We start from the raw sequence: 17470 nt of genomic DNA on the forward strand, positions 1-17470 counted from the left end.
TGTCGATCCTTGCATCTGATGAAATGGTGCAGCCGAGATAGGTAAACTGGTTGACCGTTTTGAGTTTTGTGTGCCCGATGGAGATGTGGGGGGGCTGGTAGTCATGGTGGGGAGCTGGCTGATGGAGGACCTCAGTTTTCTTCAGGCTGACTTCCAGGCCAAACATTTTGGCAGTTTCCGCAAAGCAGGACGTCAAGCGCTGAAGAGCTGGCTCTGAATGGGCAACTAAAGTGGCATCGTCTGCAAAGAGTAGTTCACGGACAAGTTTCTCTTGTGTCTTGGTGTGAGCTTGCAGGCGCCTCAGATTGAAGAGACTGCCATCCGTGCGCTACCGGATGTAAACAGCGTCTTCGTTGTTGGGGTCTTTCATGGCTTGGTTCAGCATCATGCTGAAGAAGATTGAAAAGAGGGTTGGTGCAAGACCACAGCCTTGCTTCACGCCATTGTTAATGGAGAAGGGTTCAGAGAGCTCATTGCTGTATCTGACCCGACCTTGTTGGTTTTCGTGGAGTTGGATAATCATGTTGAGGAACTTTGGGGGACATCCGATGCGCTCTAGTATTTGCCAAAGCCCTTTCCTGCTCACGGTGTTGAAGGCTTTGGTGAGGTCAACAAAGGTGATGTAGAGTCCTTAGTTTTGTTCTCTGCACTTTTCTTGGAGCTGTCTGAGGGCAAAGACCATGTCAGTAGTTCCTCTGTTTGCGCGAAAGCCGCACTGTGATTCTGGGAGAATATTCTCGGCGACACTAGGTATTATTCTATTTAGTAGAATCCTAGCGAAGATTTTGCCTGCAATGGAGAGCAACGTGATTCCCCTGTAGTTTGAGCAGTCTGATTTCTCGCCTTTGTTTTTGTACAGGGTGATGATGGTGGCATCACGAAGATCCTGAGGCAGTTTTCCTTGGTCCCAACAAAGCTTGAAAAACTCATGCAGTTTGGCATGCAGAGTTTTGCCGCCAGCCTTCCAGACCTCTGGGGGGATTCCATCCATACCTGCTGCTTTGCCACTTTTCAGTTGTTCGATTGCCTTATATGTCTCATCCAGGGTGAGAACCTCATCCAGCTCTAGCCTTAGGGGCTGTTGAGGGAGCTGGAGCAGGGCGGAATCTTGGACTGAGCGGTTGGCACTGAAAAGAGATTGGAAGTGTTCTGACCATCGGTTGAGGATGGAGATCTTGTCGCTGAGGAGGACTTTGCCGTCTGAGCTGCGCAGCGGGCTTTGGACTTGGGGTGAGGGGCCGTACACAGCCTTTAGAGCCTCGTAGAAACCCCTGAAGTCGCCAATGTCCGCGCTGAGCTGGGTTCGTTTGGCGAGGCTAGTCCACCACTCATTTTGGATCTCCCGGAGTTTGCGCTGAAGATGGCTGCATGCGCGACGGAAGGCTTGTTTCTTCTCTGGACAGGACGGCTTTGTAAGGTGAGCCTGGTGGGCAGCTCGCTTCTTTGCCAGCAGCTCCTGGATTTCCTTGCTGTTTTCGTCAAACCAGTCCTTGTTTTTCCTGGAGGAGAAGCCCAGTACCTCTTCAGTGGATTGCAGTATGGTAGTCTTCAACTGATCCCAGAGGGTTTCAGGGGACGGGTCCGTGAGGTGGGTTGCATCGTCGAGCTTTGCTTTGAGGTTTGCCTGGAAGTTTCCTCTCGCTTCGTCTGACTGCAGGTTTCCAACATTGAACCTCTTTCTGGGGGCTTTATTGTTCCTGGGCTTTGGCTTGAAGTGAAGGTTGAGCTTGCAGCGAACCAGCCGGTGGTCAGTGTGGCATTCCGCGCTAGGCATTACCCTGGTGTGGAGCACATCTCGTTTGTCACTTTCTCGCACCAGGATGTAGTCCAGGAGGTGCCAGTGTTTGGATCGGGGATGCATCCAGGTGGTCTTAAGGCTGTCCCTCTGCTGAAAAAGGGTGTTTGTAATGACAAGCCGCTGTTCTGCGCAGAGCTCCAACAGGAGGCGCCCATTGTCGTTGCACTTGCCGACGCCATGCTTGCCCAGGATTACAACCCTACTGTCTGGTTTAACAACTTAACTTTAGGTAACTTTGGTTCTGGATTTTTTTTCACATTTGGTCAAACTAAATTAGATATTTTTGTTTGGATGCTTCAGTTATTACTTGAAACTTACACGACAGTCATTCTGAAACTCTTTTGCCCTACTTGTTACTATTAAAATATTTACTTTTAATTTTAAATTTTGTTCCAGAAGGAAGATAACTCTACAAGTAAGGCACCAACTGTATCATGGTTACAGGACTGTGTGATATCATTATCACCAACCAATGATTTAATGGTGATGGCAAGGGATCAGAAAGCTGTATTCCTAGTGTGTAAGTACTCTGTGAACTCTGAATTGATTCAAGTTCTAAAAAGATTTTTGTTTTCATTTTTTGTAGTTTATATTTGTTTGCTAATAAAACTATAATTGGGAAGAAAATGTTTATAATTAATAAGAAAGAATGTGTAAATGCTGGGAATCAGAAATAATAAATTCGTCCTAATAATAATAATTATTATTTATTGCTCCCAAAATATTTATTATTCCTTAAATAAAAACTCAGCTCTTCAACATCTTTAGACAGAAAATCAGAATATTCTTTTTGGTTTTTTTTCTAACTCCATGCTAACTTAACTATGCATATTTATCTTTTCATTTTTGATGCAACATCCAGAGATACTATCTGACCTGAATATTTCCATCTTTTTCTGTTTTATATGTTTTAAAGTGATATGTTTTAAATTAGTGAAAGTTTTGCTTATAAACTTAAAACTTGCAAAAATCTATTTCAAATTTGAGTGGTAACTTTTTTAAAACCTTTAAATTTTTTTAGCAAAATGGAAGAATAATAAAAAGGGTCAAAATGAAATGCAGTATTGTGTTACCTGGAGCGGTACTTTGAATGTTGAAGAAGGGTGAGTGTACATTGATGAGAGTTTTGGATTTAATTTTGGTATTTTAATGGTTGTATTCAATTGGAATAACTACTGGCAAAGGCAGTGCAGATGTTGAACAGTGTTTTTTTTTAATTGCAGAAGCTGGAAAGCCAATGACCTGAAATGTTAACTGTCTTTTCTGTATTCCACAGATATTGCTTGCTCTGTGATAGAGACTCTCAGCAGGTCATGCAACATCCACAGAAAGCAAAAGATAGTTGATGTTTGGGTCTGAGCCCTTTCTCAGGAGAAGGGCTCAGGTCTGAAATGTCAACTGCTTTTTACTTTCGATGGATTATTTCTTATGCTTTCTGCGTGACCTGCTGAGTTTTTCTTGCACTTTTGCATCTCCAGTAGTTTTTATTTTTGTGTGTAAATGATTCTTGGGAAGAAATTTTGTGTCAGGATTGAAAGCTTTGTGAAACTTGGTTATTGGCCAGAAATGTAATTTTCAAGTTTATCATAAAATATTTTATGGATGATAGCAAAACAACCCATTCAATCCTTTTTTGGATAAAGGGAATAATAAAATAAACTTCTGTCATACTTTGTCAAAGATAATCATGGGATATACTTAATTTACCTAAACACCTTTTGTAGATATAGCGAGAATGCATTTATTTTTTAAACTCCACACCATCTTTTTTTTGTGTATCTTGTGCATGTTATAATAAATTGAATCTTGTACTTTTGTGATTTCTTTCAAAGCAATTGCAAATCATGTTAAATTAGATTTTGGTACCATGAAAAGTATTATAATTTGAGAAAAACATTGTGGAAAATTTCACATTGTTGCAGGCTGCACTGATCCATAAGTGAACCAGGAAAAGGAGGTACACCTTGTGGTGGTGGGGGGGGGGGCTGCAAAGGATCATGGGAGTTGTGCTGATAAGCTCTCGGAGGGTTCCAGTAGAGTCAGTTGATTGGTTTAACTCATTCACAGCTTCTGTGTATTTTTTTCTTTTGTTTGCTGTGCAGCCCACTGACCACAATGTTACCTATTTGGATTGAGTCAGTTGATGCAGCATTGAGATAATAATTTTATTAATTGAAAATTCCTACACAAGGCTTTATTTTAAAATAGAATGTCAACATTAATAAAAAGTATGATACATGAAATAAACTTAATGGCATAAAACCTTGTGAACTTAAGTGAACTGCCCACTCTTCAGTACTGATATTTGAGAAAATAAAAACTGCTTTCCTTATGTGGTTCCACTGGTGGATAGTTGCTAAGAGAAGCATTTTCTGATATTTATGGCAAGGCTCTATTTTGATGGGTCTTTTTATGAGGTAAATTGCATCATTTGGGTCACGGGGTGAGAGATGGAGTGAAAATAACTAGCCCTGTACACAGAATAGTTGAAAGCAAAATATTAATAGATAAGCCACTGTCCTTCCCTGGGGCTCATATCACAAAATGTTGAATATTTAAACAGTTTTCTGCTGCCTTTGAAGAGAATTTCACTGATCTCGTACTCTTTTGTTGGATTCTATGATGTCTAATGTCAGAGTGCAGAATATAGCAACTTACAAATTTCTAAATCGATAAAGAACCTTCAATATTCTTATCAGTAATACGGATAAAATTGTCAACAGTCATGTGGTGTGTCAATAATTTTCTTGTGAAATCTGGGCCAAAATCTATTGAGAGTCTGAAGAAAGTTCATGGGTTTTGGTAATGGACACTTCATAAAAAATGCACAGGTATTTTGCAGAAGCCTGTTAATTTTCCCGTAATTTGCCATTTTCAAACCAGACATTGATGACTGAGCACTTAGCTGCTTTTACTCTGGTTAGGTTTTGCTTGTTTAGGAATTGATTCACAGAGTTGACCCAAGTGAGGTTTCATTGGGATAATTTTAGATATTGTGAAGTTGTGTGGAAAATGTTTTTATTTACTTTCTACTCACTAAAATAACTTTTTCTGGTTGACTTCACTAAAATATGACTTTGAGATGTTGAATTTTTTTACTTGAGATATGATGCCATGGATATCAGACATTTAATATGATTTTCTGTTTTATTTTTCAGTGAATGTGTCAGTAGTGCTATTTGCATACCATTAGCAAGCCAAAAGAGGTGAGTTTTTTTTTGAGGATGCTTGTTCATCTAAGTTATTATTAGAAAAAAACATTCTTACTGAGTTGTAGGCGATGTTGCTTCAGGTAGATCTGATTTCTTTTTGTAATTTTTCCAGTTTGTTTATTAGAAAATCCAGCAGTTTTATTGGATTTTCTTATTGGATAACTAATGGTAACCTTGATTGGAGGGAGGTAGATTAGTTTTATGGATTTTATTTTTATTTTTTAAAAACCCCATTAATTTGGTAAATGGGTTTAATTCTATACATTAGGAATATGTTAATTGCTTTGTTTTTCATATGAATAGGCAACTGGCTAATACTGTTATTATTCTTTTTGAATTTCTTTATATGTATATGAGATGACTGTGTAACGGGGTATGTTATTTTATATTATCTTAATATGCCTTTAAAAGAGAGATTGTGGGGGTTTAGTGTAGGTTACTTCTCAACAGTTACTTACAAAGCACATCTCATTTAAAGTGCCAGAGCTTTGCTTAAGCCAGACATCCAGGCTCCGAGTGCCTTCGCAAAGACAATGAAATTGTTTTGGAAGGAATTTCAAAAAGCAGGTGCAAATGGAAGAGTCTGGGCTCAAGTGGTGTTAAAGATCTTTCAAGGATTGGGTTAGCTCTTCAAGAAGTTCTGGTTTTTTTTTTACAAGCAGAGGGAGAGGAAAGAACCAACAGGATTTCTCAGAGAGTGAGAGAGAAACTGAGTTCTGCAGTAGCTTTTAAGGCTGCAACATGGCAAGCTGGCAGGCTTGTTAAAACCCCATTTTGAAGCCTGGTTGTGAGTTCTGAGTTCAGCCTTACAAGAGGAAATATTTGGCTAGAGTGTTTCTCCTGAAATAAGGGAAATGAGAGGAACTCTGTGGTGACATGGAAGAAAGAGGTTATCATTTGGAAAACCCATGATGGGGTAAGTTTCTTCGGCAAGATACTGAAGTGGCTGATCAGTGGAAATCAGTTTTTGTGTGTGTGTCCAACGAGCAACAAATCTCTCTCTGAAACCAACTAGAACCTTCCTGAGCAGTAACCATTTAACTTTAACACCAGAGCCTGGTGAAAATTCATAAATGTTAAATTTTGTGCACAGTATAAGAATTGCCTGATACCAGTTAAATTGGAGGAGTGAGAAGTGAAATTGGACTGTGAATCAAAGGACTTTCCTGAACATATGGACATTAGAATGTACTTAGAATTAAAAGAGGGTTGTTATGTTAAGGTAATAGTAATAAATTAAAGTTTGATCCTGTTTTTATGTTTAAAGGAAATTAAAAGCAACTTTTGTTTAACTAACAATTTGTCTTGGTGAATTTCTATTGCTGCTGGGTTTTGGGGTTCTCTGGACTCCTAAGAACTGGTTATATAACTCATTGAATTTTGTGTGCGTTTATATATTAAACTCAATGAAAATATTTTTTTTTAATCCAAAAGTTGAAGACTGGTTACCCAATGATCATTGCAAAGTAATTGTTATCTTTTGGTTCAATATTTATTTGAAATTTAATGACCTCTTTATATTCTATCATTAATTTGTGTTAAAATATTGAGGTGCAATGTCTGGCATTGGAAAATAATCAAGTCAATACATTCTGTTCTCAGAAATTCAAAACGTTGTAATTTAAAACAAAAAGCCATGTAAACTATTCAGCATCTTTTCAATAAAACTCTGATGTAATTCTAGTTTTCCCTTGCCATTCTTGACAGATTTTTTTCTTATTACTATGTAGAATTCTTGTAAGAATTCTAAACAAATATACAGTATTGTAAATTTCTTAGAATTCTTGTAAGAAAATTAGAGGGTTATGGGCTGTGAGATTGGGAAGGATTAGATTGCTGTGGAGTAGTTTTTGTAGGTCAGCACAACATTATGGGCCAATAGTACTGTGCTGTACTATTCTATGTTCTGGATGATATTTTGAAAATGATTTACATTATAGATTTAGTAATATATGGTTTCAAATGCAATCCTTGTTATTTTACAATTGGCTTTCCGAACCAGTAATATAAGCCCAAAATGTTGGTTATGTATCTTTATCCTTGCTACATAAAGTGCACTGTTTGACCTGCTGAGTTTCTGCAGCATTGTGTTCAATCATGGTGTCTGCAGACTTTCGTGGTTTGTAATTGGATTCCTGCTGAAATATGAGTGGATTATTCATTTTAGAAGTATGGAGTTAAGGGCACCACTCCTGGGTCTGCTTTCTGGCTCAGTAACCAGATCAGATATTTTTAGGATAACTTTAATGGCAGTCTTGACTCTATTTTGTGATACTGCACATAATTCACTTTTATTGATCATTCCTAATTAAACTGAGAAAGTACTGGCAAGACTTTACAAACTGCAACAGTCCTTGAGCAGCTTCCATAATGACATAGGGATAAAAAAATTCATAGTGAAAAATGGAGCCATTCTAGCAGCTTATAACAGTTGTCCTAATGTACAATATGGGTTATAATTCAAAAGTAAAAATTATTTTACTATGGTCTACCACATCGTGGGTTTTTGCATTTCTCACTATCTTAAACGTCATGATGGGGTTAAGATTGTAATGAATACACCAGGAGCTGCATAGGTCATATTCAACAATGAGGTGTCAAACCATTGGCAAGGCAACAAAGGTGGACCAAATGAATAAAATATATTCAAGCAACATGCACTAGAATTGATTATCTTTGTTCAATATATCTAAGCCTTGCATCTGGAAGTGAATTAGCAGTAAAAAGAATGTTGAGCATTATAAATGTTCCCTGATAAAAGTATGGTACCAAAATAGTTGCTCAAAAGACAGTAAAAGCTGAAGCTTTTATAGAACTGCCAGATGGGATAATTAACCTTCAGAGGTTCTGGCAGAAGACTTAAGTGCTAGAACTACTCATGTTTCTAACTATGTAGTTCAGTGCAGTTGCTCGATGACCTTGTGGAAAACTATCCTAAGGTTCTTGTTCAAAAGGAAAGAACATATCTAATACAGTTGATCATTTGCCCATGTGCTTATAATCAATTGTCATTAAACAATGCTGTTTGGCTCTGATCATTGGTAACCTACTTGCCTGAGCTCACTCTGGGTTCCATAAGACTTGTTTGCTTCTGGCCATACCTGCATCATCTGACCAAATGTGGACGAAAGAGGTTAATTTCAGAGATGAAGTGAGAACTATTGTTCTTGCCGTTGAGACATAATTTGATTTGGTATCTGGGAAAGATGTCTGCTGGTGAATTCAGAAAGTGGTAGATTAGATTTCAGTCAAATACTCCAAATCAGTGGTCCTCAACCTTTTTCTTGCCACTCACATACCACCTTAAACAATCCCTTACAGAGCACTTATGGCATAGGGAATACTTAAAGTGGTATGTGAGTGGCAAGAAAAAGGTTGAGAATCACTGCATTAAATTATCCTGGATGATGTTAGGTTGCTTGAATATTGGTTGGATTTTCTCCCACCTAGGCAAATGGTGAGTTTCCAGTGACACAATACTGATCTTCTGCCCTGCTCCTATGGCTATTTTCTTTGTGGCTAGTTCAATTGCGTGTTTGGCTCCAATTTATCCTAGGATATTGATGGTGAATTCAGCAAAGATAATTACATTAAATATCAGGGAGTTAGGATTTAACTTTCTCAGATTCAGATTTATGGCCAGAGTACATAAATGGCAACACATACAATCCTGAGATTCTTTTTCCTGTGAGTGAGGCAGAATGACCACATAATGGCAGTGTAAAAAAAACATGTAAACCAATAAATAAAAGTCAACAAATTGACTGCAATAGAAAAAAATCAATAAAGTTCAAAAGTAAGAGACCTTGCATGAGTCCCTGATTGAGTTTATTGTTGATGAGTTTGATGGTAGAGGGGTAGCAGCTGTTCCTGAGCATAGTGGTGGGTGTCTTGTGGCACCTATACTTCATTCCTGATAGTAGCAGTGAGAATAGAGGGTGTGCTGTGTGATGATGTCTACTGCTCTCCAACAGCAGCATTCCTGTAAATGTTTTCAAAGATGGGGAGGGTTTTGCCTGTGATGTCCTGGGCTTTGTCTGCTACCTTTTGCAGGGCTTTACACTCAAGGGTATTGGTGTATCCATACCAGACTGTGATGCACCAGGTCAGCACATTGTCCACCACAGATCTGTAGAAATTTGCCAGTGTGTCTAATTTCATACCAACTTCGGCAAACTCCTGAAGAAGTAGAGGCGCTGACAAGCTTTCTTCATGATGCCATTTGTGTGTTGGGTCCAGGAAAGATCCTTCAAGACAGTGACTCCCAATGATTTGCATTTGCTCACCCTCTCCACCTCTGATTTCCCCAAAGATCACTGGATTGTACACCTCCAGTTTTCCCTTCCTGAACCAGCTTCTTGGTTTTGGTGACATTGAGTGCAAGGTTTTTGTTAGTGCACCATTCAGCCAAATTTTCAATCTCCCTAATCTATGCTGATTCATCTCCCCTTTTTTATACAACTCTCTACTGTGGTATCGTCAGCAAATTTGTAGATAGAGGTGTTGTTGTACATAGTAATAGATGGAAAGTGAGTAGAGCAGAGGGAAAAGAATGCAGCTCTGTGCTATTCTGGAACTGAAAAGTGTAAAAAAAAAAGAGATAGAAGGAAAAGAAGAAAAAATAAACATTTTTTTTCTTTGGCTTGGCTTCGCGGACGAAGATTTATGGAGGGGGTAAATGTCCACTCGTTGTGGCTGACAAGTCCGATGCGGGACAGGCAGACACGGTTGTAGCGGTTGCAGGGGAAAATTGGTTGGTTGGGGTTGGGTGTTAGGTTTTTCCTCCTTTGCCTTTTGTCAGTGAGGTGGGCTCTGCGGTCTTCTTCAAAGGAGGTTGCTGCCCGCCAAACTGTGAGGCGCCAAGATGCACGGTTTGAGGCGATATCAGCCCACTGGCAGTGGTCAATGTGGCAGGCACCAAGAGATTTCTTTAGGCAATCCTTGTACCTTTTCTTTGGTGCACCTCTGTCACGGTGGCCAGTGGAGAGCTCGCCATATAACACAATCTTGGGAAGGCGATGGTCCTCCATTCTGGAGACGTGACCCACCCAGCCCAGCTGGATCTTCAGCAGCGTGGACTCGATGCTGTTGACCTCTGCCATCTCGAGTACTTCGATGTTAGGGATGAAGGCGGAGACAATGCTGGTGGAAGCGTTCTAGGAGCTGTAGGTGATGCCAGTAGAGGACCCATGATTCGGAGCCGAACAGGAGTGTGGGTATGACAACGGCTCTGTATACGCTTATCTTTGTGAGGTTTTTCAGTTGGTTGTTTTTCCAGACTCTTTTGTGTAGTCTTCCAAAGGCGCTATTTGCCTTGGCGAATCTGTTGTCTATCTCGTTGTCGATCCTTGCATCTGATGAAATGGTGCAGCCGAGATAGATAGAAAAAAAAACATTTAAACAAACAGAGAACACACTAAAGGTGTCTCCAAAAAAAGAAAAAGCTGCTGCTGGCTCAAAAGAAAAACAGCAATAAATGCAACAAGATAAAGAAGAGAGGCCTACCTTGAAGATGGATCTGGGAGCTGTTCCAAAGGTAGTGACTTGCCTGAAGAAGTCTGTGGATGGGGTGACTCAAGACGTTCCAACATCGAGCCACCTCCAACAATGGCGAGGAGTCTCGCATGCACAGAATGCATAAAATGGGAGTAGTGCTGGGAGAAGGAAGAAGATACCAACTGCTTCAATAAGAAGATACAAGGAGAATCAAATTCTAGTGTTTCTGAGGAGGTTGTGCAATCAGAAGAAGAAATGGAGGAAGAAGAATCCGTTAGAGCCGCAGACAGCTGAAAGTTAGAAAAGGTAAAACTGTTAAGTCTTTGGATAGGCAAATTGGAGCTTTAATGTTAAAATCAGAAGTTAGAACTAAATAGGTGGAGGAAGTAGTGGTGAACATGCAAAAAAGATTTGAAGAGATGGAAGAATGAGTTAAAGGAACAGAATTTGAATTTCATTCAATTAAAGATCAGATGGGGAATATGCAAACTAACCACTACTGTTCAAGATTATATAGCCCAAAAGCTGGAAGAAATAATATAAAAAATGTTAGACTTAAAGAAGGGGATGAAGAAGATATGAGATGGTTTTGCAATGTTGGACCCCACAAAGTCTTGGGAGACAAAGAATTTCAGGGAGATATTGAGATAGAAAGAGCACATTGAGCTTTAAGACCTCGACCACAACCAGATCAAAAGCCACATGCAATACTGGTTAAATTCTTTCATTATCAAGTAAGAGAGAAGATTTTGGAACTGGCAGAAAAGCAAACAAAGGAAAGACCTTTAGAATATAATGGAATAAGATATTTTTCTATCCAGATATGTTTTGAACTGTTGAAAGAAAGGAATTTAATCCAATTAAAAATGTACTGGAGGGGTGGGTGGGGGGGGGGGGGTGGGAAGGTCAAGCCTTTATTTTAAGATATCCAGCAATCCTGAAGGATTTTGTTCATGGAGGCCAAAACAAGTTCTTTGTTGACCCAAAGAAGGCTAAACATTATGCTGACTCTCTGCCAGACATTCGCCGTGAAGAGGAGATGAGTGCTGAGTAGCAGAGTGCAATTTGAAGGACATTTTGAACAATAATATCTGTAACTGATAAAGGGTGATCTGTTCATATTTAAGTAAATAAAATGTACCAACATCTTCAGGAGAGCTAGAAGGGAGGGGTTGATAGCTACCAATTCATGTGTGCATTTGTGGCACAAGCTACTGCCCTTAATATGGAGGGGAGTAATGTTGTTTATCTGTATATCAACATTAGCAGGGGTCTCTCTATTTTGTTTCTATCTTCACAAGATTTCCTTTCTTATGTTCTTTACATCTGGAATAGTTAATAACAAGTGTTACACATGATAATGTAGTAGAACTAGGAGTTGGAAGATTTGAGGTATGGGTGAGAGATGGTATTATTATCATGATACTTAATGGATGAAATGTCAAATTTTTAAGTATTAATGGGATTTTTAAAAGGAAAAGAATTATGGTATATATGAAAAAAGATGAAAGTAGATATTGCCTTTTTACAAAAGATGCATTTAACTGAAGTTGAACATCAAAAAAGTAGGACATTTTGCAGCTTCTTTATTTAATTCCAAGGCTAGAGGGGTGGCAATTTTGATTAGTAAAAACCTACCAGTTAAAATCCAAAGTATTATGGATCCAGTAGATAGATATATAATAGTACTTTGCATTTTTTTTCTGAATTTTGGAAGTTTTGAATATATATGCACCAAATTTAGATGATGAGAAATTTGTACAAATGTCATTGAAAATGTATTAATAGGTGGAGACTTTAATTTTTGTCTTGACCCATTGTTGGATAGATCTGGGAGAAACATTATTAAAAGTAAAACTGCCAAAGTTATACAGTCCTTAATGAAAGATATGAGATGAAGAGATGTATGGAGGAGAAATCATCCACAAGAAAGGGATTGTTCTTTTTATTTGAAAAGGCATGACTCTTATCCAGAATTGATTTTTTTCTTTTTGTTAATATCAGCACAATTGCAGGGAAGAATAAAGAGTTGAGTATAAAACTACTCGGACTACTCACCTTTATTTTTAGCATTATCAGTAGAAGATGGAGAGAAACCAACTTATAGATAGAAATTTAATTCTATGTTGTTAAAAAGGATTTTGTGAGTTTATTGAAAAGCAAATACAGATATATTTGAAATGAATTCTAATTTGGTCATGAATAAGTTTGTTTTATGGGATGCAATAAAACATATTTAAGAGATCAAATAATAAGTTAAACATCTAAGATTTTAAAAAATTATATGCAAGAAGCAGAACAACTTGAGAAAGAATAGAAAAAATTTGCATATACAATCAAATGATGAAAAAAGAATGTTGATAAATAAATAATTAAAGTGTAATACTTTGCAAACATAAAATAGAAAGATGTAATGAGAACTAAGCAAATATATTATGAATTAGAGGGGGCACATAAGATTCTTGCATGGTAATTAAAAACAAAATGAGTATCTGAAACAATTATAGCAACTAAGAATCAAATCAGATTAATTATAAATCACAAGAAATAAATGAAAAATTGAAAGAGTTTTATAAAATTTATATCAGTCAGAATTGTTAAAAGATGACAATAAAATAGAAGAATTTTTGTCTCAAATAAATTTAACAAAATTAAATACAGAAGATCAAAGATCTATTTATTCAAAAGGAGGTTAAAGAAGCATTGGGTTCCTTAAAAAGCAAGTCTCTGGAAGAAGATGGCTTTCCCCCTGTATTTTAGAAAGCATTTAAAGATTTATTAATTTCTTCATTTATGGAAGTATTAGAACAGGTGGGAGAGACTAATGATTTACCAGAATCATTTAAGACAGCAATATTAACAGTGATTCTGAAAAAGGGAAGGATCCTTTGAAACCATCATCATATAGACCCATTTCATTGTTAAATGGAGATTATAAAATAATATCTAAAATGTAAGCAAATAGAATAGCGAAATACTTACCTGGATTATTTTTTTTAAAATAAGGAAATTAGCAGATAATATAACAAAGTTAATGAGTATAATACATTTAGCACAGTTAAGAGAGGAACCGAGTATAGTAGTTACTTAAGATGATGAAAAAGCATTTGATAAACTTGAATGGGATTTTTTTTTTTAAATTAAAGTCTTAAGAAAATTTGGAATAGCACCCATATTTATAAATTGGGTCAGAGCGCTATATAATAAACCTAAAGCAAAAATAGTAACAAATAGACAAATATGAGAATCTTTTTATTGACTAGATCAAGTAGACAAGGATGTCCGTTGTCAACTTCATAATTTATTTTAGCAATAGAGCCTTTTTCAGAATTAATTAGACGATAATGATATTAAAGGTTTTAAAGTAGACAGGAAAGAACATAAGATTCATTTATTTGCACATGTAATGTATTTGACTGAACCAGAAAGGTCATTAAGTAAATTGTATTTAAGAGTAAAAGAATATTGTGTCATATCTGGTTACAAAATAAATTGTGATAAAAGTGAAATAATGCCAATTGTAAAAGAGAATGTCAGTGTAAATGGCAGAGAGAAGCATTAAGTATTTAGGTATTAAAATCAACAATAATTTACATAATTATATTGTACCATTCTGTACCAGACATTAATTGTATTAGTCATTCTATACTGACAAAGCTCTAACAAACTTTCCTCTTGAATATCTATTTTTAAATTCTTCTCCCATCTTTGTCTTGACTTATGAACTCCTGGTTTATACATTCCTTTTTGCAAAATTGTATACAGAATTGAAATGAACTTTTAAAAATATTTATATCTGTGAATAATTGTTCCAAATATCTTTGTTCAGGTAATATTATTGCTTAAGAAAATAGAACAAGATTTATGGAAATGGAAGGAACTACCCTTAACATTAATAGGAAGGATTAATTGTATAAAATTATATTTCCTAGAGTACAGTACTTATTTCAAACGTTACCTATATTTATACCATCAACATTTTTCTGGAATTAAATATGTATGTAAGGAAATTTATTTAGAAAGGAAAAATGGCAAGTTTTCTGTTTGGGGGGGAAAAATTAACATGGAAATTTGAACAAGGAGGACCACAATTACCAAATTTTAAAAATTATTAGAGCAGCACAATTGAGATTTCTCTCTACTTTTTTTCAAGAAGGAAGAGAAGCCAGCATGAATTCATTTAGAAATGAATGAAATAGGAGAATATTCTATATAAATTGAATTATAATTTGTTTATTGGAGATGGAGATATTCCTCTGTTAAAACTTCTTTTTAAAATATGGAGTAAAATACATTTGGAAATGAGAATAAAAAAATTTAGGTACCAGGAATGATACTGAATCAGAATCAACTTATTCCTTTTACAATAAATAATAATTTTAAAAATATTTAACAAAGGAATTAAGACAATAAAAGATTGTTTTCACGCTTCAACTTCATTGACATTTGAACAATTGAAAAGAAAATATGGAATACAAAACAATACAATATTCTCTTATTATCAATTAAAGGCATATTTAAGAGATAATTTAAGTCCAGATTTGATATTACTTGAACAAAGTTATTTGGAACAATTAATCACAGATAAAAATATTTTAAAAATTATTTCAATTATGTATACAAATTTGCAAAAAGGAATGTATAAACCAGGAGTTCATAAGTCAAGACAAAGATGAGAGAAAGATTTAAAAATGGGTATTCAAGAGGAAACTTAGTTAGAACTTTGTCAGTACAGTATGACTAATACAATTAATGTCCAGAACAGAATGGTAGAATATAATTTTTTTTTACATCAACTACATCTTACTCCATCTTAAATGGATTAAATTCTAATTTTTCAGATAAATGTTTCAGATGTAATAAAGGAATAGGTACTTTTTTTTTACATTCTACGTGGGAATGTTCAAAATTATGACCCTTTTAGATCAAATTGGGTTTATTTTTGGAAAGAATTACAGAAGTTAAGTTTCCTCAAGATCCAAATTTTTTTCATTTAGAAATATTTTTGACATCAAATTGAAATTAAATAAATATCAAAAAGAATTTATTAAAATAGCCTTAGCGGTAGCTAGAAAATGTGTGGCAGTAACTTGGAAGTCAGATGTGCATTTAGGAATGAATAGGTGGCATACTGAAGTAGGTGTAAATCCACCTGAAAAGATTACATATATAATTTGCGTAATAAATTTGAAAATTTTCAAAAGATTTGGAAATCATATTTCTACATTGTAGAAAGTTTTAATTGCCCAACCTCAATCTTCCAACTCCTGAAAATTAAGATGTGTTAGATTTTATTTGACAGTTCAAGTAAGTTTTTATAAATAATATCCAGATGTTCTCTTTTTCTTCCTATCAGACATTTGGAGGGGTGGGGGGGGGGGGATGGGAGAGGATTTTTTTCCCCAAAAAACACTATTTATTAATTTTTAATATTGTGTGACAGAGTATATAGATAAGTTTTTGGGAGATAAATTGGTAAAGGTTTGTTAGAGTAGGTTACATACAAACACTTTAAAACAGATCTTATTTAAAATACTGGAGCTCTGCCCCATGCTAGATGTATCGAGGCCTCACAGCTTTTGCAAGAGCTTTGAAGAGAGCTCAAGAGACTTCACTAATGGATTGTTGTTTACAAAAGTCAACAGATAAGAGTTTGTCAGAGCTGCTTCTGACTAGAGCTGTTGAAAGAGGGTCATGTGGTTTTGCAAGCAGAGAGTATAACAGGTTTTCTCTCAGAGAGAGAGAGAGATCACTTGTACAGTGTTACAGCAGGCAGAAGTAGCTGTGACTAGAACAGGACGAGCTGGCAAGCTTGTGGAAAACCTTTTGGAAGACAGTCTGGGTCAAAGCCCTTGTGGTTCCTGCAAGAGGTGAGGACTGGCTGTCTAATGTTTCACTTGGAATAAGGGAAACAAAAAGGAACTCTAAAGATAGAGGTTTATCATCTGGAGAACCCTGACAGGGCAAGTTTCGTCAGCAAGACACTGAGGTGACTTATGGAAGCACATCAGTTGTGGATGTCCTGGAACAACAAATCTCTCTCTCTGAAAACCGACAAGAACCATCCTGAGCAGTAACCATTTACCTTTCAAGCACCAAAGCCTGGTGAACTTTATAAATGTTAAATTCTGTGCACAGTATAAGAATTGCCTGCAACCAGTGAACTTGTTAACAGTGAATGAAAAGTGAGATTGGACTGTGAATCAAAGAACTTTTCTGAACTTACACACACATTGCATACACGTGCGCTTAGAATTAGAAGCGGGCTAAGTTAGGTTAGTTAAGTCAATAGCAATAAGTTGAATTATGATTCTGTTTTCATGTTTAAAGATAATTAAAAACAACTTTTGTTTAAGTAACCATTTGTCTTGGTGAATGTCTATTGGTGCTGGGTTTATGGGTCCTCTGGGCTCATAACAATTATTAAACAAGAAATTTGTGTAAATTTTAATGCACATGTGAAATTGAATAAAATTTTCAAATAAAAAAAAGATTATTTATTTGTGATCATATATAATAGTTTTTATTTAAATTTAAAAGTTTATGAAATGTTTGAAACATGGTGTACAACTTTTGCCTGACAGAGGGCATCAGTGTGATGATCCTTTTCAATAATGCTGATTAATTGCGAAGCCAAAGCTCATGTAAGAAGTATAGTTTGCTCTGTGGTTAGATTGGGAACTAAATGCAACCACTATCAAAAGATAGAAGGGGTTACTATGAATCAGTTGCTTGAGAGAAGGTGGGATATTGCCAAGTCCATTGAATGACTGAATTGCCTAGAATGAAAAGTATCTTGACCCTAACCTTAACCCAAAGGAATCTTATTGTTCACCTTGGTGTCAAAACTTACAGATTAGTGAAGCAGAGTGGCCTGGACGTCTGATGCAACATCTAAAGTAGAACAATGACCTTTGTACTTGGTTAATGTTGTTTGCTTTAATGAGGTAAATGGATATTGATT

At 36.3% G+C, this 17470-nt stretch overlaps 1 protein-coding gene across 1 annotated transcript in view; it reads left to right on the forward strand.

Annotated features, from left to right (window-relative positions):
* The window catches only part of rab3gap2 (RAB3 GTPase activating protein subunit 2 (non-catalytic)), a 117836-nt gene that overhangs the window by 27692 nt on the left and 72674 nt on the right, over window positions 1-17470 (forward strand). Inside the window, exons 3-5 of the mRNA XM_069931231.1 lie at window positions 2195-2318; window positions 2820-2901; window positions 4957-5004. Of these exons, the coding sequence (XP_069787332.1) occupies window positions 2195-2318; window positions 2820-2901; window positions 4957-5004 (254 nt within the window). The remainder of the gene's footprint in view (window positions 1-2194; window positions 2319-2819; window positions 2902-4956; window positions 5005-17470) is intronic.

The sequence above is a fragment of the Narcine bancroftii genome, chromosome 4 (assembly GCF_036971445.1).
Source record: "Narcine bancroftii isolate sNarBan1 chromosome 4, sNarBan1.hap1, whole genome shotgun sequence".
In the NCBI taxonomy this organism is placed as follows: Eukaryota; Metazoa; Chordata; class Chondrichthyes; order Torpediniformes; family Narcinidae; genus Narcine; species Narcine bancroftii.